The sequence below is a fragment of the Akebia trifoliata genome, chromosome 3, assembly GCF_017979445.1.
Source record: "Akebia trifoliata isolate Shusen 1 chromosome 3, ASM1797944v1, whole genome shotgun sequence".
Classification (NCBI taxonomy): domain Eukaryota; kingdom Viridiplantae; phylum Streptophyta; class Magnoliopsida; order Ranunculales; family Lardizabalaceae; genus Akebia; species Akebia trifoliata.
The window spans coordinates 33,557,138-33,583,564 of record NC_141377.1 but is presented as its reverse complement, the minus strand read 5'-3'; the positions used below and the strand labels follow the sequence as shown (position 1 = coordinate 33,583,564).

Below are 26,427 nucleotides of genomic sequence, written 5' to 3'. Positions count from 1 at the left end.
GCATCACTCCCTACAATTCTTTATTCTACACCCACACACACTGCTTAACATGCTCACCCTCACTCCATCTTCTCTCCAACAACCTCTCTTCATTCCTCTCAGACCCACAACCTTCCCCTTCTCTCCTTCTACTTCGTCTTTCCTCTTGAATTTCAGACCCAAACGTCTCCATATCTTCAAACCATGTTCTTCTCTCAAAGAAACCAAGAAACAATCACTCCAAAAGCTCTCTAACATACCACAAAGTCTCAGAAGGTTTTCAAGTCCAAAGAACGATAGAGACGATACCGAAGATGGAGACAAGGTTCCGGGCAATGGGGAGGGCGGTTTTGAAGGAGAAAATGCAGTTAAAGGTACAATTTTCGCGGGTCTTTTACTCGTTGGCATCGTTGGTGGATTCGGGACAGTTGGATACTTCTACAAAGATCAAATCAATGCATTTTTGACGCAATTTTCGGGTTTCATTGAAGGTAATCTGGTTGGAGTTTTCGAAAAATACATGTTTTTTTTTTAATACCTTTTCTTGAATTTGGGTTGGATTTTATTGATTTAGGCGGAATTGGAGCTTCAAATTTTTAGATTTGGGGTTCAGAGTTCAATGTGGAAGTTATAATTGATGAGTGGGGACATGGGTTTTATTTTACCGTTCTGTTTTGCAATGCAGTAAGATTGGGATTTTTTCTTGAATTTGGGGCAGATTTTATTGATTTAGGGTGGAATTTGATCTTTGTTTTTATTTTTGATTTTATTGATTTAGAGTGGGTTTTCTTCACTGTTCAGTTTTGCAATGTAGTAATAGGGGTGGCTGGGCTTGCTTTTGAAGATTACGGTCATCCCAAATACTCATAGTTTTAGATATTGATGATCTGAATCTTTGTCTTTAGTTTGGGTGTTCCGAGATCACTGTGGAATTTATAATTGATGAATGGGGAAAAGGGTTTTCTTTCACTGTTCTGTTTTGCAATGTAGTAAGATTTGGTGGCTTTGCTTGCTTTCGAAGATTATGGTCGTCACAAATATTCATAGTTTTCGATATTGTTATTGAGCTGCGTATAATTGATGACCCCCAAAATTGATAAATACTGATGAATTAGAGATGTACAAATGCTTAGATAAGCTAAAATAATATGATCTTTAAAGCAATAATACTACTTTTACTACTGCATATGTATTATATACTTAAAAGATCCTATTGTTTAGGATTCGTTGGAGATGATAATGTAGAGGTCATAGTGACTCCTGTGCATTTGATCAAGTTTTTAATAGATTTGATCTCCCATTGTTTTGTTTTGCTTAATTTCTATCTGATTCCTTCAGAAAGTAAAATATTGTATTTACTGAGTTGGGAAATAGTGCCTTTTTTGTTGTGTTCTGCAATGTATTTGAATCAGCTGGTTTGTTTTGTTAAGATCTTGGAGCTTCTTGTATGTGATTGCTGCAATTAGAAAACCGATTGTTTGATAAAGGCATTACTATGATCATTGGCACTAAATTCAGTGACTTATTGAACTGTCACGATTTAATCTTGAAATTTTTTTCTTCAACGATTTAATTGCAACTTTTTCAATAAATCACGACTTTTTTGAACTTTGCTAGTAATTTGGAAAAACGAAAGATGACCTTGATGCTCTAGTAAGAGGAGATAACCTTGCATGTGCCATCTAGCTTAGTTGGTAAAGTCCACTAAGTTATTGATCTCATTAAAAACACGTTTTCCAATCTAAAAAAGAAAAAAGACAGGAGATGACCTAGATGAAGATGATGGTGACCATTTTAGTGATCAAGTGTTAGAGAATAAGGACACCAATAGTGGAATGTATTGGCCGACACGTATCGGTATCGACCAAGACTGATACGAAAATTGACTCCGTAACACTAAATGTTTTAGGAATGTATTGGGTATGTATCGATCTGTATTGAATATGTTGGCCAATATCATATTGAATTTTTCATTAATTGAAACATTCAATTGACAAGACATTTTAAACCTTGGGTGGGAGATTCATACCAAGTAGAGGACAACCATTGAGAGTAGTATGGAAGATGACTTTGGGATTCACTCTACAGTTCAGTTTCACACTTAAATTTTGGGTTCTCTTCTTTGATTTTTTCCCTAGAAATGAGTACCATTTTTGGATAGGAAAGAACGTATAATTTTGTTTACGGTTTCCCATCTTCATTGCCCTTTGTTACAAGACATGTGTTAGTTTTCTGGCTCATAGAATTCATCCTATGAACAGGCTATGGCCCAGCCGGATATGCTTTATTTGTTGCGGTTTATGCTGGATTGGAGGTACACACTTGATTCTCTTTATTGAATATTTGGTTTAAGGCTCTTTCCAGCTACCAAATTTTAACTTTCAGTATATTCTAATCACATTCTAGCAGTTTAAAATATAAAATATTGTGTTATACCTCAAAAATAAGAACGACTGGAAAAAAATTAACTTTTGGTGATTGTACTCAGAGAACTTATGTAATTTGAGTTGGGTTGCCAGTGGTCGTTTCACTTTGAAACTGAATCTTTATTTCTTAATCTATTTGTGTTGTATCAGTTTTCAGGTTATTGCAACACTAACAGCAGCCAAAGTTTTCTTGTATTAACTCCGAGAATTAACTTGGAATTGTTCATGTTTTTCTAGATCCTCGCAATTCCTGCAATCCCTTTAACCATGTCAGCTGGTCTTCTTTTTGGTTCCTTCGTTGGGACTATTATTGTTTCTATCAGTGGAACGGTAAGATGGTTTCTTAGATAACTGTAATCTAGAAAATTAATCAACCATGGATACTCAATAGCATTTGCACTCTTTTGTAGGTGGCCGCAACTGTGGCCTTTCTCATAGCCAGATATTTTGCTCGTGAACGTATTCTTAAAATGGTTGAAGGAAACAAGAAATTTTTAGCCATTGACAAAGCAATTGGAGAGAATGGTTTCAGAGTTGTCACTCTCCTCCGTCTGAGCCCTCTGCTTCCATTTTCTCTTGGAAACTATCTATATGGTTTGACGTCTGTGAAGTTCGTACCTTATGTGTTGGGCAGGTCCATTTCTTGTTCATTCATTACAATTTCTTTCTTTAATCATAAAAAAAAAATCTTTCTTTCTTTCTTTTTTATTATTCTTATTTTTGAGTTTTTTCTCATGACCTTTTGCATTAGATGTCAAACCAAAATAGTGTGAACAAAGGGAAACCGCCCACAATTTCAACCTAAAATCCCCAAAAGATAACAGAAATAAAATCAGAAAATTTAGAACAAGAACTTGGAGGAAAAAAAAAAGGCAGAAACTGATGGTGATGACAGAATCCGATGCCGTCATAAACCGGAATGGAACAAATATGTTGATGGCCTTTCACCAACTTAAAGCACTAAGGTGGGAAATCACCCTAGAATCCTCAAGCTAAGAATTTTGTCCGTATAAACCCACAAGGAGGAACCAAAGGCTTCTTGTTCTCTTAAGGGAGAAATTTCAAATATTACCTCAAAAGCTCATTTTTCCTTCATAGTGAGTGCCAATGTTTTTAGAGGCATGTGAGGCTTAAGCCTCGAGGCATGTCTCAAAATGAGGCTCATTAAAAATGCCTTGAAGCATAAGGTTGAAATATAAAAGCAGCTAAGGCTTATGCCTCAAACCATGAGGCATCGAGAAGGCATGTGCCTCAATATGACGCATACACCTCACGTCAATTTTTTTATATTTATTTTTAATATACATTTCTTCCTTTCTTTTCTTTCTATCTTCTGTACTTATTATTTTTTTTTTTTGTTGCCATCTAAGCAAGATTTTACAATTTTTTTTAATTTTATTTCTTTGTTACCACTAGTATATAACATAATTGGAATACTTAAAAATGATTTCAAATTCAAAATAGTAATATATGCAAAGAAAATCTTTGAGTTGAGTTGATTTATGAACAATTATTTATAATATTTTGAATTATACATATGAAGTTATCAAAAAAATTATCTAGATATATATTTTTTCAAAATAAATAGTTATCTATTGTAGAGACTTTCAACTGTTCAAATACAAAATATTTCTATTTTGCTAACGTATAAAATAATAATAATTTATATTATTATTTAATGAGATGGATTAACACTTGAAATTTGATTATGTAGATTTGAAATTTAGAAATATGCGATGGCTATCACTTTTTTTTTAGTTTTTTTAATATCAGCATTCTGAATATTTTATAATACTTATTTAAAAATATCATATCATGCATGTGAGGCTTATGTCTCAAGGCATTGGCCAGCCAAACGCCTTGCTTCACGCCTTAGCGTATGAAAACATTACTGAGTGCTTTTGTACTAAAACCCTATCCCATGGCTAATCATAGCGTTGTTCCCGTGGGATAATCTCAATCACCCATATGCATATGCAATTACCGAATTATCCCTTATTACACGAAATTCCCAAAATAACCTCTATCTAGAGGGGAGAAAATGACCAAAATATCCCCTTTCAAAAGGGTCTTCTTTTCTAGTCATCCCTGTTGACGTTGCAAATGAGGGGTCTTGGGTCCATGTACACCACATCACATTCTTCTATGAATGAAGGAAATAAAGGATCTCTCGGTGTCTTCTTGCTGTTTTAAATGTTCTTTATTGTTAGAGAGATGACTCATTTTGTCACCTTCACCCTTAAAACTATGGGTATGTAATTGTTGGGTTTTGTCTCAAATTTAAAGGCCTGATCAAAGGAGCACTCAGTTCTCCTTGTGTCTTGGGGATGGATTTTTGGGTTTACTCTATACAAAGGAGGGTATGGATGAGTCACAAGCGTCCCAATGTAATGCTAGATATTTAGTGGTAATTCCAAGAGGAACCAGGGAACTTCGGGCTATTGGAGGGGGATCTTGGGTTCTATAAGTTCGTTGGGAAGTAATTTCCAGGTAGTGGAGAGGGCTTCATTTGCAGTATATCAATCAAGGATTTCTCTTTCAATACATGCACATGCATATCATCATCATCATCATCCTCGTACTGCTGAACAAATATGTATACTTACAATGTTATTCTCTGCTGGTAAAATTAAGAAGTTTCTAATTCTAATACAAAATCCAACCATAACTTGTTGGGTGCAGTTGGTTGGGAATGCTTCCAGGCACTTGGGCATATGTCAGTGCAGGTGCATTTGGGCGAGCAATAATTGTAAGTTTGTACTGGTTTTGAGTATATAGACACTACTTCCTATGCTACCTAGGTATGGGTGTTTGTAAGGGTGGTTGAACTGTTAGTCTTGCTTGACCACCCCAAAACATAGGCTGCCGGAGATGGTGATATTTGTCATGTTTTAGCTTTTTGATTTTCATCATTTTCTTTCCAAAATTTTAAAATTATCTTTTTCTTTTTTACTCAAGTTTGATAAACAACATTAAGTTTTATGACCATACAATTCGTAAAACCATGCTTGTAACACCTTTTTGAGACCATACATTGTTTTATGAAGATGAGTTGATACTTACATGTTGTGGCTCGGCATTGACAATGAATTCTACAGCCTGCTGCTTGTATGACTTCTTCAAGTATGCCATGAAGGCGTTTTTCACGGTGAGTTGACGGATCGGTTGACAAATGGTTGTCAGTTTCATTGTGGGGATGAATGTCTCACCATACTCAAGACATTTCTGTTGGTTGTAACCTTTGGCTACAAGATATGCCTTGATTTGATCAATAGAGCCACCAATTTTCTGTTTGATGCTATAAAGTATAAACCCACTTAGAACTAACAACGTTCCTTGGTGCGTCAGTAGGATCAAGAGACCAAATACAATTGTTGGTAAGAGCATTGAATTCCCCAAACATGGTGTCATGCGAACAACTATCTTTGTATACAGGTGAATTTGTTGTTGGTTTAGTTGGAAGAGATTGCAATTGTGGGAATAAGGAGAGGGGCATTAGATCATTGGATATAAGTAGTTGTAAGGGTTTTAAATTGTGAATCAAATTATCGTTATATGTTTGGATGGATTGATGGTTCAAACAACACAGATCTTGCATGGATCTCGATGATTGAAAAGATGGTCAGATTTTGATGTGAAAATTTATCCCCTACAATTTCCCCCTCTTGTGATATCGGATCTCGATGTAATCAGATGTTACACTTCCTAAGTAAGTCTTTGGGATTTATCAAAATGCACCTTTTTCATTTTGGAAGGAAAGTTTCCCTCACTTTATTTATACGCAGAGGCTTTTAGTCTTCACTTTTTTATTTTAACATTGTCTTGATAAGGAGAGGGGAGAGAGCTCCAATAGAGGAGAGAGGGGTTTTGAGGATTCTTGGTGGGTGATGCCTCAAGAATCCTTTGAAAGGTCTCGCCTGCGGGAGAGTTGCAACGAGGATTCCGGTGTTTTCAATCTTTTTTCCCTTCAACTCTTTTGTTTTCTTGTGTTTTTATCTTTCGTAAATTAAAGTTATGTCTATCCATTCTGAATGTGGGCCTACTTTAGGGGAAGCCTAAGAACTTTTTAAGATTCCTAGCAATATTAAAATTAGATTTGCTACGGGCCTTGATGATTCATCTGTTAGGTCCGATGAGTGTATTTTTGTCTTGGGCCAACTTTATTTTGTACCCAAGTTCCATATCCCTATATTAGTAAGGGAGATGTTAGCTTACCTTAGGTTACATCCTACTCGAGTGAATATAAATTTTTATTGTATTGTTTGTGGGGTAATGCACTAAATAAAATCTTTCACCTCAACCTTGGAATAGTTGAGATTCTAATGCAATATCGAGTGCTAGTTCTGTCTTCTGGGAGATATTGTCATTTCCTTCGCTCAAGAGGATGATATCTTATTATTAGTTTATCAAACTCCGACAAGAAGTGAAATATAACACCAATTATTATTTCAAAATTATGGGAGTTTGAGATTCATCTGAGGGAGGAAAAGTTGTCCTAATGTCGCGAGTCGTTTGCGTCAGGTAGTCTTCCTTGTTGAGGTCATGCCTTTGTATTATGTTGATATATTGTTTTGCTTGATTTGACATCGTTTTCTTTGTAAAAAAAAAAAATTGTAGGTAAAAATATTAAAAAATTGTCGAAGATTTAACTCTGCTCTGTGAGTTTTGTTTTCTCATGCCTTTAGGTTTTCATCTAAGCAACAAGACGTTAGATCTCTTTTTAGGTTGTAACCTCTTAGTTCATCTTCTTATAAAGGGGTATGAAATCAACAAACTCTATCAAACTTTACTATTGCTTTTCTAGTTAATCGAGTGATTGAACATCTACTTCCTTTTGTACACCAGCGAAGGCTAATTTAGTGGTAGAAGGTTCGGGAGATAGCAGTGTAGTTTCGCAAACCCTTCTTCTAGTTGCTTGATTCCTCCTTCATCTTAAAGATTAGAGACTGCTTGTTCCTCCTCTCATCTACCTGTCATAGATGATGACACTAATTAAGAGGTTTTCCTTTGAGCTCTTCGTAGAAGAAGTGGGTCCAATATTTTTGGTGGGAGGTCTAGAAGGGCTAAAACTACCCCAAATTCGGTTGATCCCCTGCAAGTCAGGCTTCTCAGCAAGTTGAGCTCTATGTGAGACAACCCAGCATGCTTCCACCTCAACCAGGTTTAGACCCGTTTATTACTGGTTCTTTTGCTTTGAGGTCTAACCCTTTGGTTAGTCCCTCATTATCTTCTCTGTGGCTTGCTCCTAATTGAATATAGTAGATGGTCAAATCAAAGGTGGTTAGTTAGGGCTTGTTGATGCATTCGTACCAAGTACATTATTGAGACTATTGCTTGATAGTTGAGGAGGAAAAGATTGCAACAACTAGCTTGACTCAATGATACTCTCCGCATGCCATCGTGATTACTCAACAAGTTTCTATTTAAGTTGTTGAGTTTGTCTCTTCCTACATCCTTATATGATGTTCACCATTATTGAGAGTCTGTTGATTTCGTACTCCTTTTAAGAAGGGGAATTGGGAGGTTGTAACTCAAAATAAGATCTAAAGTATCGTTGCTCAGATAAAAAGCTAAAGGCGTGAGAAAGCAAAACTCGTTGAGAAGAAGTAATCTTAGGCAATTTTTTAATCTCTTTACCTACAAAGAAGATTTTTTTTTATACAAAGAAAACGATATTAAATCAAACAAAATAATACATCAAAATAATACAAAAACATGAACTCAACATGGAAGATTATCTGGCTTGCTAACAACTCACGGCTCCCTCAGATGAGTCATCAAACTATCACAATATGGAATATAGGCCCATATACCACTTCTTGTCAAAGTCTGATACACTAATACTAAGAAGTCACCCTCTTCAATAAATGAAATAGCAATGTCTCTCAGAAGGGAGGACTTGCACTCGGTATTGCACTAGGATTTCAATACTCCAAGGTTGAGGCCAAAAGTTTTATTTAGTGTATCTATATCACAAATAATACGATAAAAATTTCCATTTACTTGAGTAGGATGTAACCTTAGGTAGGCTAACATCTCATTTACTAATTTGGGGAGAAGGAACTTGAGCTAAAATAGAGTTGATTTAAAAAAAGTTAACCCATCAGGCCTAACAAATGTATCATCAAACCTTGTAGGAAATCTATTTCTATCATTGTGATGTAGGACAGTGAAGGGAGAAAAGAAAATAAGGGGGTTTATGGAATTTAGTTTAGGATTGGGTAAACCCAAAAGGTAAAATAAAATTTTTATTGCAATGATTGTAAGTATGATCACAATCTAACATCAACCCAACACAATATGACAATCTTTTAGAGGCATCACCTTGCACTCAACACCATGGATAAAATTTCCCTTACGGAATTGAACGACATAGCTGTAATCATGATAACCACAATAAAAGTCTTATCCTCAACATTTTGCAAAATCTTCTCAGAAAAACTTTTGGAAATCAAGTTTCCTCATATTCATCACTACACAATACCTTAAATGACTTCTCAGAAGGTAAAACAAATCAAGTTTTGACTTCTAATACTATTTCTATCTATTCCAGGTTTAGCTCTGATACCAAATCTGATGTAGGATGATGAAGGGAGATAAGAAAATATGGGGGTTTAGGGAATTTGGTTTAGGATTGGGTAAACCCAAAAGGTAAAACAATTTTTTTATTTCAATGATTGTAGTTATGACCACAATCCCAATGAAAATAGTTAAAGATTTGTAGGGTAAGGAAATGATGAAGAGTTGCGGTTTGTAGGTTTAAAGAATTAATAATCAAGAAAGGGGTTTCAAGAATCAAGAATACTAGAAAATCAAGCACAAGGAATTAAAAGAAAATCAGTAAAAAACAAAAGAATAGAAAAGAAAAATAAATATTAGAAGAAAAGAATGTTATATTGGACTTACTACAAAATGACCTCACACCACACCCATTGTTGGGAAGATCAAGCTCAAGTTTTCTTTTTGTTCATCATTCTTTAAAAAAAAAAAAACAATATCACAGTCTATATAAAGAAAATAAATTTAAAAGTCCTAATCAAACTAAAACACAAAATAAATTACCTAATTTTCGTAACTTTCTCTCTCCTAAATTTTCAAACCCTAATAAACTTAAATATAAGACAAACTAAAGTTACTAACTTGCCTTTAAATATTATACTATGACCATGGGCTAATAAAACTTGAAAATAAGTCCAAACAACATAAAATTAAAGCCCTAAAACAGAAAACTAAATACATAAATAATCTAAAATAATCTCAAATGATAAATCTAGACCCAAATAAGTGAAAACTTAAATAATTACAAATTTTCCATCAGAACCCTTGACCGTTGACTTGATTTGCATTCCGCATTACATTATTAGGAACCTTAAAAAGCTCTCAGACTTTTCATAAAGTAAGTTCAGTTTCAGAATGGATATATATATTACTTTAATTCACTAAAAATAAAAACACAAGAAAACAAAAGAGTTGAAGGGAAAGAAGATTGAACACATCGGAATTTTCGTCGGAGCTCTCTTGTCGGCAACTCTTCAAAGGATTCTTGGAGCTTCACCCACCAAGAATCTTCAAAACTCCTTGCCCCTCCCTTGGAGCTCTCTCCCCTCTCCTTGCCAAGAGAGTGTTGAAGTAAGCCGTGAGTTTTATAGATAAAGTGAGGTAAAATCAATGTGTGTGAGACTTAAATTGTAAGTTTATGTTGGATAGTTTGGTTGTCCAACATCAACTTGTGTTCCAAATGAAGGATGTCTAACATGTAAAGAGATGTGAGACTTTAAGTTGTTAAGTTGATGTTGGACAGCTTGGCCATCCAACATCAACTTGTTTTCGGAAGAAGGCTGTCCAACATGTACATGAGCCTTAAGTGGGTGTTGAACAGCCAAGCCATCCAACAGGTACAATGTCTGTGTGACACCTAGATGTGCAAGGTCTCGCAGCTTCCAACATCCCGAGATGATTTTATTCGCCGTCCTCTTTTCTTCACTTGCTTTCCACCTGATAACATGGTAACACTTGTATAAGAAGACAAAGATCATTATCTCTCCTCTATGTTTTTCTCTCTCCCATCATTAACGATCTTTGTCTTCTCGCATGCATGTCACCTTGTTATTGGACAAGAAGAAGTGTAGCAAACAGGGGTGAGCAAAATAGTTCTGATCCTGCAAATCGGCAGTGTTCTAACCTTGCAGATGTAAGCAACCAAAAAGTTATTTTTCTTCACATCACACTACTAGACACCATGGATTGTTTGAACCAGACCAGAATGGCATTTGATATGGTACCTCAGCCTGAAAACCTTTTGCATGGCTCATCAAATATAGATATGTAGTTTTTTTATGGCCTTGCTTTTTTACTCTTTTAGAGTTCTGTTCATTAGAAATTAGAAATTATGGTAAGTGTTGTGATTTTGTTGTTGGTATCTGATTTCTATAGGTAAAATGTTTCTTTTCTCGAATTCACCTGAAGTTCTAGTTTTATTAACTTTTCAGCAAGAAGAATCTGATGTCGGTTTACCTGGAGGAAATGGCCAGTTGCTGACACTTGGCCTGGGACTCCTGGCAACAGCCGTGGCTGCAGCATATGTGACACGGCTCGCAAAGGTAATGCCTCTTCGTTGATTCACATTTTCCCCTTATGTAGATGAGGTCGGCTCAACAAATCTTATTCCTTCATTCAATTCTATCGGTTCATTTCTTCAATTAATTCTAGTGTGTTCGTGTCTGCTTTTACTACTTCAGTCCATGTTCTTTTCAATCTTCATCTCACTCTTTTAGAACTTTGAACTTGCATGTTTCTTCTCAGTGGCAATGATATTTAGGTCAGTATAAGCATCTTTTATATTTAATGGGATAATAGGATTATACTTTCTTGTAGAAAACTTAATACTAAGATATCTCTACCATGTGTAGTCCATTTATATTATCATGATAAGGGATCTCCAATTATATACATAGCGGGAAATGTTCAGCACCCTAAGTTTTACCACACACTTTAACAAACGTTTTTTGTCCTACATGGGTTAGAAGTTTTGGAATGGGCTGATTTTTGGTGAGGATGATCTCTATGATTAGAAGATCATCCTCCCCAAAAATCAGCCCATTCCGAAATGTTTAGCCCCATGTTTACACGTTGAAAAATCGTGGACCGTCCATTTTTTGTAAATCAATTTTGATGGGGTTAGAAGTTTTGGAATGAGCTGATTTTTGGTGAGGATGATCTCCTCACCATAGAGATCATCCTCACCAAAAATCAGCTCATTCCGAAACTTCTAACCCATGTAAGACAAAACGCGTTTGTTAAAGTGTGTGGTAAAACTAAGGGTGGCGAACGGGACCCATACATAGCATACTCATCTTCGAAGACCAGCTATATTTTATGAAGCTGAATGTTAGGCAGTCAAGAAGCATCATGTTAATGAACTGAGCTTAGCAGAGATGTAGATGTTTAGATGGATAGGAAATATAAAATTAGAAATGAACTCATTTGGAAAAATATAGTAGTAGCTCCAATAGGTGACAAACTAAGAGAAAGTCGAGATAATTTGGGCATGTTCAAAGAAAACTGATTACAACCTCATTTAGAAGAAATGTTTGGGTTGAAGGTCCTGAAAGAGAGAGGAAAGCTCAAAAAAACATGGATGGAGATGGGGAAAGCAGATATGAACTCACTTTCAAAAACATATGACTTGACTTTGGACATAATGGAATGAAAGAATGGGATTCATTTAGTCGACCTCAAATCTTTGGGATAAGACTTTGTTGTTGTTACTCATCTTCAAAGACCATTAAATCAATGGACTCGTGCAGGTATGAATCCCAATGAATAGAATTGTCCAATGAGAAATGATGCAATCTTCCGAAAGGTTCAATGAGTTTGTATACATCATGCATTTGGTAGAAAGAGTCTTGCTAGTATCATACCCTCTTTCTGATAAGTGAGCTATTATACTTTATTACTACTATCCTGTCAGATTCACCTTGTAAACATCAATTATTCCCATATTTATGGCTTGTTTGCTGTAAAACTTGGCTGCGTCAGCAAACCAGGCTCCATCTGCCTTGTTCTGACCTTACATATTTCGCGAACAGTTTGATCTAATAGGCTCTCAATTCACGTGTCTTGTGGAATTCAGCAAATATGCTGAATTAGCCACTTATTGTTGTGAGTTTTGTCCATAAAGGGTAGATACATCATTTAGTTTGTATGGGTGAGTAATCATGTAAATATCAATATATTCATGTACATTTCTCTAGTTGAAATGTTATATATAAGTAAAGAGCTAGCTAAAACTTTCTCTTTCTTCTTCTTCTCCTTCCTCTTCTTTCATTTTCTACTGGTTTAGACAGATTACAAATCTTAGAATTGCATTGGTTCTCAATTAGGGGATGTTCAGAGAACTTTGAAACTTAAAAAAAAAAAAAAATCAAAATTGGGTGAGGTGATGATCGAAAAGGTTGGATTTTTTGTGAAGTCGGGAGTTTTTCATTGCACTCGGCTGAGTTGTAGACACAATCAAAATAGTTGAGTCATCATCATTAATTTACCAAATGATCTCAATTGACTTTCTTTTACTTATTGGGGCTGCCAGTTCATTAATTTGTTCATCTCAATCTAACATGTTGCTTCTAATTGCCATTCAGCTCTATAAAGCATGGCCGTTCTAATCGCCATCTTATATAATTTTCCCTTTAATTCGATTGGTCAATTATTGCTGAATTGTTTCATTATTGATGGGAGGCTTAACAAACTTGGCAATTATTTTGATAATTTTTTTAAAGTCAAAACAGGTAATGGCAGTGATTGAACATGGTGGATTTTGTAAAATCGGCAAGTTTTTCATTAGATTCAGCTGACTTGTGGGCATGAATTAAGTCAGTCTTAGTTGTTACTATCATTCTATTTAATGCTGGTTTCATGCCTTCTCTACTATAGAAACCCAAGATCGTCACCATTATTTCGCTTATAAAGTTTCTATTGCCGCAACAACTTTTGCTAATGCCACACCAATTCCTATGTAAATCATCAAAGCATTAGCCAAGGTTGGTGTGGCAGTAACAGCTCTCTATAAAAACATATATAAAATTTTATTTAGCTGAAAAATGGGGACAAAAAGATGCGGCATTCAGTTCTATCTCAAGTCATGTTAGACAATACTTAATGACTAATTTTGTTTCTGTTTATGACACAGGACGCCGTAAAAGATATTGAGTAGATCCTTGTGAAGAATTGCCCGAAATCGAGATTATGTGGAATCTGAAAATGATTATAATTGTATAACAGTACATCATAGCCCTGTAAATGAATGAACAAAAAGCATTCTAATTCAATGTATTAGAACATTATTGATTGTTTTTTTTATTATATTGTATTCTCTGTAATATGATGACATTATATTGTAGAATTTATGTGATTATTGAATCTGGTGTAATGTTTAGTGTTAACTTTGATGATCTAGACATCTGCAAGAGAGATTCATAAATTTCAGAACAGAGATCATTCCAGAATTGGCCAAAAAAAAAGAAAACTCGAAGATGTTCTTTGAATAGTTTGTGGATGATGCCTAAAGTATTGAGTCGTGATTTTTTGATGCCCCCTCTAACATACGCCCCCTGATGTGGCATGAGTTAGAACCATAGATCTTTCCCCTCAGGATACACATTCCCATAAATATGTGCTGTTGTGTATCCCATGGAAAAGAATATATGGTTCTAGCACATGCCAAGTCAGGGGCCGTGTGTCGGATGGGAGTGTCAGAAAATCATTATTCTAAAGTATTTGTACGAATAGTTTGTGAATAAGTTGGCAAGGGAAAATTTTGGGATAATTGAAAATTTAAATTAAAAAAAAAGGGTTTAGGATTTTGTATTATTTCTATTAAATAGTATTCCAATATTATATTATCAATTACCATGTTAAACTGCAATAGTTACTCTTAACATACCCCATGGTGAGATCATACATATAATTATAATAAAATGTAAATAAAAGTCCATTCAAGGTCTATCTTGTACAAATATAAAACAATTGCAGTCACGAATCCAAATTAGGATTCATCGATCCGTCCAAATCATCAAATTCATTAGCATCCTCATTATTTGACATTTCATCCATAAGATGGCCGCAATCATTTTCATCAAGGTCATCTCTCTCTTTTTCTTTTTCTTTTTTCATTTATCTTGATATAACCATGAAGTTCTGGATTTAACTCAGTAATTCTTTAAAAAAAAGAAAAAAAATCATGATTAAATTAGTGAAATACACATAATTTGTGAACATTCTAACTAGAAGAAGAAGAAGATCTTCTTAATAAATAGTAATCAAGTATTTCATTAATTTCTGTGATTTGCACACATATATGTTATATTAACATGATCATACTTCCCAATTTAATGGCTACTACCAACAAATAGAATCACTCATGATTTCCTTAATTCTTGCTATTATAATTACAAAGCTCACTAACTCACCCATTATATATTTAGCAAATCGAGGTTGATTCATTTCATATCATCATCAAAGCCCTACTCCAAAAAATCGGGGTCGGTTGAATGGCGATCGAAAATGGATTTGAAAACCATATAATTATTGTGAAGATGTGCTCCTCTTGGGACAATGAGAGTTTTGAATCAAGAAAAGCTTCTTCAATACCTTGAATAACATCAACAAGCTTTGTTTCCTAGGAGAAAGTATGGTACTACTACTTTTCGACATCTTCAACGCTAGCACGCAACAAAGCTCTCCCGCCTCACCAGCTGAATCCGAGTCCAATTCCAAACCATCATTGCCATACGACCTCGCTACATCTTTGTCTTTCTTTTTATTGAAAGAAGAAGTCCGATGTAAATGTAATTCCTCGTTGAAATTTTCCCACAACTTGTCCATCTTCTCCTCCTCATCCACCATTCTCTTCATATCAATTCCTATCGACGTGGACCATTTGCTTTGTTTATAAAAATCTTCTTGTTTGATAACACAATAATCTTTTCCTTCTCCTTCACTTTCTCGGACATCTTCTTGAAAAGAATCTAAAGAAACATTTGAAGGAACGCGCCACAAAGGCGGCGAACCATGGAAAGAAGGAGAATCGGTGATTGTCGGAAAGCTGAAATCAATTGTGCTCATTGTTTTTTTTTTTTAAGGGATCAAGAAAGGGAAGGAAAAGAGAAGAATAGAGGTTTTGCTTGTTTGGAGAAAAATTGGTTCAACTAATAGTAGTATAGTTTATTTGTGTGGTAAGGCAGGCAAGTTGATTGGGAAATATAATAAATAAATAAACAAATTTTATTTTAATAATGGGTTCCCACAAGTATTTGGGTTTTCCTGGCAAATGGGGACATCTCATCTACCGCCGGATTGATAGGGAAGACTAAGATAGTTTTTCTTTATGTCTTCTCTCACATTTAATCTTTAATTTCTATGAAAGAGACACACAACCCCCACAGCCACTGTTGCAAGCTGTGTAAAGAGAAGTGCAGTAGCCGCTGGCCTAACCCATAACAAGGGCCCAAACTCGGTTAAGTTGACTCGGTACTTAACTCGTTGAACCACTTTATTGAGTTGAGTCTGTATCTTGACTGTGTTGACTCGAAAACTCGCTGAATCTGATTAGATAGGATGAATTATTTTATTTTTTTTTATTTTTATTTTTAACCCAAAGGGTTTGGCTCAATGGAAATTTTGAATCTAATAAGCAGTGAGAGTCCGTAGGTTGGGTTCGATACGCACCCAGTATGAGCAATGGCTCCTTGAGGCCACCTGAGAGGGCGTACCCTCACTTACTCGGTGTGTGTGAATACTCCCGTCATTAAAAAAAAAAAAACGAACTATATGTTTTATTTAATGTTATTTTTATTTTGAAAATAAATAAATAAATAAAATTAAAAATTGCCATATATAGTAAGTTTAACATAGAGCTATTTGACCAGACGGAGTACTCTTGTAAGTAGTTGAGTTGAATCAACTTGATGGATATATTTGAATATGAGTTTTTGAGTTTTAAAACATAACCAAGTACATGGTTTTAAATCTTGTCCAAGACCAAGAAAACTTGTCCAATACGTCTTGGTATCATTCACCAACAAGATGGATAGACAAGTCAAACGTATCGGAGGAGATTTAAAACCATAGTTTATTTGTCTCATTGTTGAAGGAGACTACTCAAACGTATCAGAAAACTCGACCAAGACGACTCGATCTTGTTCATGAACAAGACATCGAGAGACAAGTTTTAAAACCATGAATTTACGGAAAATAATTTGCTACGAAATCATTTTCGTGAGAAATTTATTTTCTAATAAATAATTTAGCAAGCCAAATATTTTCATAAGTAAATGATTTTTCTGTGTTTGTTTGAGCATGGGAAATCAAGTTTTAGGAGAAAACTGATTGGAGGGAGGAACGGAGGTTAATAAGAGAAACTAAATCAAATTTCTCGTCCGTAAGAAATCAGTTTTACTTGGGAAAGGAGGTGTCGAATGCCATAATGTCAAGTCGAGAATTCACAAGTCAACTCAAATAAATCAAATAAAAATTTATTAAATTACAAATAATTTTAAAAAATAATATTTAATATTTTAAAATATATTTTTGTTGTGCATACACTAAGACATTATATATAGCCGAATAGCTTGATCGAGTTAACTGGTGCATTTTTTAGCTACATTGGAGAGTTTAGTTGAAGAATTACTTCATTGAGTTTTGGGGCCAATTCACCTTGAAATTCAATCGAGTCAAGCTGACAAGGCGAGTCAACAAGTTTTAAGACTGAGGAAAACAAGGGGACTTAAATAATTAAGGCTGTGTTTGGTAACACATCTGAAGTCTAGAAACTAGAAATCAGACTTCAGAAGTTTCGTCCAACGTCCCTCATCATTAACTCAAAACTTCTGAATTTCGATTCGAAAGTCTAAAATTTGAAACGAAACAAACGGAAATAAACTTCAGATCAATTCGAAATTCAATTTTATTCATCTTTTTGGTTTGATAATATTGTCTTTGATCATTTGATTTATGGTGTTCTTAGTTTACGTACTAAACCCGCATTTCAATCATAAGTCAATCTTGATGAATCGACAGCAGTTGCCCCAACATTACGGGTGTTAAATTCGAAATGTTGCGTCAGATTATGATGATATTCAAGTCAACAAGTCAATTATAATAAAGAATAAGTCAACAACTAATTTCGGTGGGGACTGACCCATCTCTATAATATCAGAGCAAAGCTTTGATGAATGTCTTTCATTGAGGGGACCATGGGGAGGCTTGGGGTGGTTACATTGATTCAACATGGAGGACTCCTTTGATGTTTACTGGTGGTAATGGGTCGGGTCAGATCAGGTTGAGGTAAAGGTATTCTAAAAATTTACCAAACTCAAATCCGACCCATTTAATAATTTTGTCAAAAACTTAAACCTAAACCCAACCCATTTATAAATAAGTATACCTGATCTGACATATATATAACTTATTTAATAAAATTATAATTTTTATTAAAAAAACTAAATTCCATTTCCACCATCAAAAATAAAATAACGTAACTAAAAATAGTCACACAACCATAAACGAAATATCTATCAACATAAATTAAGTATCATAAAATATAAACTAAGTTTTATTATCACAAATGGGTAATTTTAAAAAAAAAAATGTTGATAGATTTAAATTACATGTTAATGCATGTCAAAATGGGTTAATTGGATTGACCCCCTAACCTAAACCACACCCATTTAATAGTCGTGTGAGATGGATTGACACTATTATAACTCAACCCAATTAGACTTGACCCAAACCCAATAATTTGGTATCATTGGATCCTATTAAGATTGTCACCCCTATTTATTATAAAAGAGTTTTAAAATAAAAATAAAAGGAAAAAATTATGAAAAAAAATGAGAGACTAGGTTAAATAATTAAATTGTTTTTGTATATAACAGTATCGGTCTAAAAATAAATAAAAAATTAACCTTTAAAGATATTATAAAAATCTTCTTCTCTTTTATTGGTAAACCTACTTTTAATGAGTTAAGTAACTCATGTTGGTATCATCATCTAAAAGACTTTACCAACTAAGCTAAATGGCACATGTATTAAAAATAAAAATAAAAATTCATATTAATACTAAGTAAAAAACATTCAACAATAAATGTCATTTAAAATGTAATTTAAAATTATTCTATTTCTATTGCAAAAAAAAAAAAAAAACTTTATAAATAAATAAAAAGTCCACATTTTAAAATATTTGAACTAAAGAGATTATTTGGTGGGTTGATACTTGATAGTATCTGTTTGAACCAATTAACTTAAGAATCATTTGATCCAACTAAACAATACTACGCATCATTGGTAAGATAAACGTATTAGAACAAGGAATCCTTAATTTTTCTCATAAATGAAATGCAGAAATAAGATTTAAATAGTCATCATGATTCTCGTATAAATCGCTACATAGAAGAAGAAAAATTAAAATAAAATACAAAGAACCCAATCATCATCTGAATGATGATCTTATTATTATAAACTGTTGTACATAAATGCTACTGAATCTCTAAATAACAGCAATTGGTACAATATTTATGGAACGTCAAGTGGATTCGAGATCCAGGTTACCAGCACTATGAAGATCAACTCCGTATCAATTTGTCGTTCAATCTAACATTTTTTCTTTCTCTCTCATTTCTGAAGAAGACTGCAGAAACATTCTAAGTGAGTTTAGATGACATAATTTGATATTCGTCAAGCTCAGATTATTCCCCATCCTGTGATCAACAACAATGATAAAATGCTCTCATTTGATTATAAAAGGAAGTAAAATTCTAACAGTAAATGGAACTCACTGAGAAAGTGGATTTGTTAAAGAGAGGCGGAGGTGATCGGAGATCAGAGATCTATACAACATGATTGTGCAAAAATGGAATAGTAGTGCCAGAGCACTCTATTGTGCAAGCTAAAGAACATGGTCTACTGCACACCTCGGCAAACGCATGACAATGCTCTTCTAGATCACACACAACGGAATCTTGCGACAGTCCGATGATTAGCGGCACTACACAAAAAAAAAAAAATTAGAATTCTTGAATGAGTATGAACAGATCACGTGTGGAGATCTATAATTGGCTCCTAATCAAGTTGTTTTCTACATAGCACGCAGCCCAATGTGTTTAATCTCCAATCAAAAAGTGCCATGTAGACACCGCATCTTGCCTTAGGAACGGGACACCATTCTGGAGCGCGACTCTTTCTAATAAATAATTGCATCATAGCATGATAATATGCTCAAGACAGATTTTTCTTAAATTTGAACGTCGACGCTACGTTTTCAAAGAGAGAGAGAGAGAGAGCTTAATTTTATTGATGCAATTCAAATGGAAGTATCTTAAAGCAAATGTAGAAGACATATCTAATGCCAAGTGAAATAATGACACGAAAGGTAGCCATCACACATAGAAGCTGTCATTAATCATTAAGATTCTACCTAAAACAAAGGTTATAGGACAAGATACCCCATCAATAGACAAACAATCCTCCACAAGTTGACCTTTTACATCAGATGAGCAAACAAGACATAGAGAGTCTCATTTGGAGGAATGTCACCTCACTAAGGGTAAACTAAGCATGTTCTTGACATGGGTTAATCACAAAGATGAATTTGTTCCATCATCTGAACTGTTTTACGAGCAGAAGAAAAAAAAAATGTTGTTTATCAGCACAAATGTATAGAAAATCTGAAATGATTATTAGTCTAGAGAAGAAACCACATACTATGATATTCAAACGCCCGTAAAACAAAGTACCAGTGCCAGTGGGACACAATATGTCAGTAGGGATACAAGAAGGATACAGCTTGAATACTCTGTCAAAAGTAACAAAAATTTATGTTAAATTAATGTTCTAGCCTTATAAGAAGAAAAATAAAAAAAGAGATACTTTATGGCACTTATTTGACTATCAGTATGCTTATTATAAACACGTGTTTGAGTACATTGTAACTTTAGGACAGTATATGTGAAAGTATCCATACCATAGATTTTGGGAAATTGGTAGGAAACCTGTATATGTATACGTACTCAAGATTTGATAATATCCATTAACATATTCTGAATGTGTATCTGGGAATAATTGGTAATAGTGTGTGAATTTACGGAAAATGCAAGACTTCATGAAAGAAACTATAATGGTTAAGTTTATTCAAAAAGGCTTAAGCCTCAACCTAAAAAGGCTTAAGTTTTGAGGCTTATAAAGGCCTAGGCCTTGATCTTGACTTGAAAAAAATCAAATCGAACTTCCAATTTTTAAGATCTTTATTTTGCTTTTCTTGCTTTGTTTTACTTATTTACCCTTCCTCGTGTTGTTTATTTACTAAAACTTATTTAAATAGGGGTGTTTTAAGGTCAAGAAACAAAAAATTTCTTCATTGTGCTTTCAATATTCATCCGAGTTCGATTCTCTCACGAAGATTTACGTCAAATAGAATAATCAAACCAAAATTTTACATGGTATTTAAGATATGTGATTATTATATACATCTTCTTTAAGTTCTTGCAAAAAAATGTATATTTTTCTCTTGTTTTGTGTTTTGTTCTTCCTATTATTAATGGTGGACGCTAGTAATGGCTAGAGGAAGTGGTAAACAAGTGGGCCTAGGAGGAAGTAATAAAAGAGACCCTGCTTGAAAGCATGGATACAAGTCAATGGATCAAATACCTGTTCCGAAAAGTCGTATATTTATGTAGAATGTGTATATTGTTCTAATGTAATAAAAAATGATGAAGAGACTGAAAGACCATCTTGCAATGTAACTCCCTAGGCCCGCAATAGTACAATATTGTGCGTTTTGGGCCGAAGTCCGCATGGCTTTAAAACATGTTGTACTATGTAGGGTTTGGTTTGTCTTTATAGATCGGGATCTAAATGTTTTCTTGTCCGATGTGGGACTAATCGTACTCCTCCATGCCATTCCACCTTGCCACGTGACAGTTCCACTTCGAAACCTTGGTCTCTGTAGCCCTTTCAAAGTCTAGCCTGTGGCGACCGGCAAGGCCGTGACATGCGCGCACTAGAACAAATGCTGCTCCATGCTCACATGCATCCAAAGATGTTAAAAATGAGATGAAAGCTTTTATCTATTGGAGTGATGAGAAAATTAACCAAAACCATTTTAAAAGTTTGAAAAATAAAGGAGCATATTATGGTGATCCCATAAAAGTGTTGCTTCAGTATAGTTTTTTTATTTAATTTCTTATGAACTTATTATGATTTTTTGTACATTTTTAATAAAATTGTTGAGGCTTACGCTCAACTACACCTCACCTCAAGAACCCAAGTATTGGTACTTATTATGATAATATGTTGCTCATGTTTCAAAGTATTGAACTTGGCAAACAAATGAGCCTATCAGACTCGGTGGACAGAAACCACAAAGGTAGTTATCTGAAAAACATAGTGGAGAAAAGTCAACCAACAGTATTCAATAGCTCCAAACCAAAAGGTGAGGGCTACGTCATGAAAATCCAATAAACCCCTAGTTAACCCTTGTCTCATTGGACCAGGAAATCTCTTTGCAATGGCAGTACAATTTTTCTTTCTTTGAACAACCACCTTAAATTCTTTGAATATAATATTTGCCACACCAGACCAAGAAATGGAATGAACTACAAAGGCTTCCATTTCTCTCGATCAAAGGGGCAACATTGATGTTCGGAGCTATATGAGAAGATGCAAGCGAGTGGCTCTCTGCTCTTCACTCGAAGCTCCATAATGGCAATACAAAGTATCAAAAAGAAAAGAACATAGCAAGTCCAGAAATATGCATAGTTTTCAATGATAACTTAACCAAGGAAGCCAAGATCTTTGAAATGACATAAATAATCCTACATATATCTATTTAGAAGTAACTCAACAGAAAAAAAAAAAAAAACATTTTTCTACAATTCATGCAGGCCCAATCTCAAAGTGTAAATGCAACCATATCATAGCCCTTAGTGCATAGGACCTTGTACATACCCAAATTTGAAATTACATTTCTAATATGATTAATAACTAATCGATCAAATACTACTTGATAATGGCTCTTCTGTTTAGAAATAATATGTTTCTATAAATTATTGCTCCCATTGGACCATTTGTATCTATATGCATCAGTATCCTGATTCAAGAATCTCTCAATTTGAGAAATAAGAGGATCAAACCATTTCTTCCAACTCTTTTCAAATTCGATAAATGTTGGTCATATTTCAATATACTTCATTTCTAATATCCTCCTTGAAAATTGAATGACTTTGATGTTTATGTTCTAACTACCAACAACATCTCAGCTTAATCGCCACTCATCATTCATGGTCTTGTTTGATAAACAAGACACAACCATACCACAAAATTTGAATATTCAGCGTTACCATCAATATGTACCTTTCATTCAATTTAAAATCATTATAATGAGATATTATTGAACAAAAATACCTGCTGCTCCACAAAATACACATTTAGGAATAATTTCTGTAAAATGTAATCTGGAGGCGTCAAATCTTGAAGACAGATAAGTTTTCGATTCTGCCCACTATTCTTACTTCGAACCATGGAATTCTTTATACATTTGTTCATATTAGACGTGTTTATATGTCAAAATTGAGAGCTGAGGCGTAATCTTCCGTCGCTTTTTGCAAGGGATATATGTCCTCTGCATTTGATAGGACGTGTTACAAGTTATTATTTGAGCTTATACAGAGACAATCTTATCAACTAAAGTGCAAAAAAAAAAAAAACATGGTTTTTGTGGTTGAAGATGATGATACCTGAATAGAAGTTTTTGATGGATTCAAGTTGATGAGGGGACTTCCTCTTTGTTCCATAGTGCTGTGACACAGAAAACATTGGGTTTTTGCTTAAATATGAGGGTCTCACACATACACATAGAAGGGTTTTGGCTTTTAGGTCTTGTGGGGTTGGGGTTAAAAATAAGAGTCTGGCTCTCCCATTCTGGGAGAGAAGCACAAGGACGACACTTTTATCCGTTGGATTTTTAAACAAGTATCTCGAGGTTTTTCTTCTTATTTATCATTGTTTTTAAAAGGTACTGTTCATACGCCCTCATGATTTGGTCAAATTTGAGATTTTAAACAAGTATCTGGAGGTTTTTCTTCGTATTTATAATTGTTTTTAAAAGGTAAACTGTTCATACACCCTCATGATTTAGTCAATTTTGAGACACCCCTCTACCTGCTCCCTAAAACTGGCCGTGATTTCTAAAGTAGAAAAAAAAAAAACTTTTTCTCTCTTTATTCTCTCTCTAGAAATCATTGATTTTTACTCTTGGATTCATTTCTTCTTCTTTCTATTCTATTAGATTTTTTGTATTTTCCCAAAAATTTAAATTCATCCAAGAAATTATAAAGTATTTGTTGGAATAATGAATAATTAATTAGAGTTTGAATTTATCTTAAAATCGGGATTCATATCAACAGTCACATGAGTAGTTACAAAACTCATTCATAATAGTCATATGTAGAGAACATTGTTAAGAGTTGCAACACATCTTCCAAGAATTATATACCTTTTCAAAGAGGTGTATTAAAAGATAATAGTTGCAATAAATTTTCAAAGAGTTATATACCTTTTACAACAACTATGTCCATTTATAAGTAGGTGTTTAATTGTCTTGTTTTTTTATATTTATAGTCCATCCTTCATTGTATTTTTTTTACAGAACTTTATTGATCATTCTTCCTACTAGTTTCATAGAGAGACTGTGTGTGCAAATCATAGTTATTTTATTATTATCATAAGAAGAAGATCATTATATTTTGGGAGACAATCGCCAAAGACTGTGAGCACCAGTGTTGGGCAAATATTGTTTTAAGGACATAGAGTTAAACTCTAGTCTCAGTCTCATTCATTTATTTTTTTTATCCATTTTTTCGTATACATCACTATAAGTATTTTTGAATTTTATTTTAATTCAGTTTCCATTGGGTATTGTTTACTTGTTTCTTCAATAAGAGAAAGTAGACTATCATATTCAATAATAATAACAGTATTACGATTCAATTGTAAGGGATATATACTTTTATAGGAGAAGTGTTGCTGAGAAGAAGAAAGAGATGACAAAATCAAGTGGGTCTGATAAATATGTGTTGATCCCATATTTTCCCGGCCCCAAAACACTTGATTTTTCCCTTAAACCCATCTTCTTCAACTCTTTTTTATTTGACCAAGTAATTTAATGAAGCCTTATTTATTTTCTCTATGTTTGTTTGGAGCACTAAATATAAAAATGTTATAAATTAATGGATCAAATTGAGAATAAATTATAGGTTGAAGAAGATGGGTTTTAGAAAAAATAAATAAAGTGATTTTTCTCAAGTTGATGATGAGGGTATTTTAGTCAATTTATTATTTATATATTACTGTCATTTGTTTGAATAAGCAGGGTTTATTTCAAAATTCACCAATTCATGAGGGTACGAACAAGTTGTCTTTAAAATAGTGTGTGACGTGGCAAAGCAACTTGAGATACTCATTTAGAAATCCAACGGATATAAGAGTCGTTCGTGTGCTTCTCTCCCATGAACTAGCATGGGAGAGCCGGACTCTAAAAATAAAAAAGGTTGGGATTCGTTGACTCCTAAGAATGACTCATGAAATAACACATGATCCTAACCATTTAAATGCAAAATCCAATGGTTGAGATTTATGAGTATCTTGAAAACACAAATCTCGGAGATACTTATCTCAAGGATAATCTCAATCATTGGATTGTGCTGTTAAATGGTTGGGATCATGTGTTTTTTTCACGAGTCGTTCTTAGGATTCGAAGGATCCTGGCCCAGATAAAATAACAAAGGTGTGCCAATGTGCCATTTTGGATTCCATTCTTAAGAAAATTAGAACCATAACTACTACATTTTTTCGGTTTCGATTCTAAAATACGTGAAATCATAATTGCCAAGAATCACGGGTACTCGTTGGCTCTAGTTCTCAAGAATCGAATGGGAATTTTTTTTTTTTCTAAAATCCTTCTAAAAGATAACATATTATCTGCAAAGTATCAACTTAATTATAATTTGTTCCTCTAAAAATATGATTTTATAACTCTTTTTTTTTCAAAAATTAAAATTCATCTTCTTTCCAAGTAATAAACATTAAGAAGAGATGACCCTTTTTAACCCCAATATTTAATTTATATGAAAAATTGAAGAATTTTATATAATAGATGAATTTTTAAAATATAGAAAAATCTTAAATCATGTATAATGTAAAAATAAATTACAAAATAAATTGATTCTGGGTGCCCACGGATACCCATCGTTTAGAACCTAATGGTTTTGGTTCCTATTAGTTCAATTCCATATTAGACCTAGCTCTAATCAATTCTAATAAAAGGGAACCGGAGTCGGGGTTTTCAGTTTCGACTCTGATTCGATTGTAGGAAAATGGGTACCCATTAACACCCGTAGTGGACACTCTTGATTTTCTTGGCATTTGGAGAAAATGGCCCATGAAGGTTTTGTGGGTTTTCATGGGTTTTGGGCTCAAAGCAAAACCCTACATGTTTTCACATATGGAGCTGTAAAAAAATAAAATTTCCATCTATCAAGTGTTTTCATTTGGAGTTATTATTCGTTTGGTTTCAATTATTAGCATTCCTTTTTTAGAATCAAGATTTAGAGTGGGCCACGTGGCACGCTTTAGTAGGAGTTTAAAACACATCTAGTTCTTAAACAAGCCATTTTTTACATTGCACTTAGTTGATGTGTTTACTCTCCAACCAAAACGTGCCATTTAGACCCCTTAGGTTGTTATAGGAACGGGACATCGCTCTGGATCACATACTCTTTTTTTTTTTTTTTTTTTGAGAATTCTAGAGTAAAGGGTTGTTGATACTTTTAGAGTCCTTCTAAATTAACTTCCTTCGACAATGAGCTGATGTGGCAATGTCCAGAGAACCATAGATTTTTTTTTCTCTAGATACAACTTCAAAAACTCTATGGTTCTTTTTTATACTGCCACGAAAGGATGGATTTACTGTGAG

At 34.1% G+C, this 26,427-nt stretch overlaps 1 protein-coding gene and 1 long non-coding RNA gene across 8 annotated transcripts; one reads left to right on the top strand and one right to left on the bottom strand.

The window, feature by feature from the left end:
• Positions 1–13,846, top strand: LOC147406483 (SNARE associated Golgi protein family). 2 transcript variants are annotated; one of them, XM_086434550.1, is made up of 7 exons: positions 1–470; positions 2,241–2,293; positions 2,643–2,735; positions 2,816–3,039; positions 5,088–5,154; positions 5,504–5,553; positions 10,895–11,005. In XM_086434550.1, exons 1-6 carry the CDS (start codon positions 50–52, stop codon positions 5,537–5,539), a joined length of 894 nt encoding a protein of 297 aa, XP_086290676.1. In that variant the 5' UTR covers positions 1–49; the 3' UTR covers positions 5,540–5,553; positions 10,895–11,005. The 2 variants fall into 2 exon arrangements, with proteins under 2 accessions (XP_086290676.1, XP_086290675.1); XM_086434549.1 differs by lacking the exon at positions 5,504–5,553 and adding an exon at positions 13,594–13,846 and having other exon boundaries at positions 2–470.
• A 4,960-nt stretch (positions 13,847–18,806) lies between these two features.
• LOC147406482 (uncharacterized) lies at positions 18,807–23,419 on the bottom strand. Of its 6 annotated transcripts, none has more exons than XR_015176476.1 (4): positions 23,192–23,419; positions 22,860–23,076; positions 20,163–21,468; positions 18,807–19,446 (listed from the first exon to the last, which is right to left on the bottom strand). It is a non-coding gene; the product is annotated as an uncharacterized LOC147406482 (long non-coding RNA). The 6 variants fall into 6 exon arrangements; XR_015176474.1 differs by having other exon boundaries at positions 18,807–19,159; positions 19,238–21,468; positions 23,192–23,416; XR_015176477.1 differs by having other exon boundaries at positions 20,163–20,253; positions 23,192–23,407.
• Between the last annotated feature and the right edge of the window lie 3,008 nt (positions 23,420–26,427).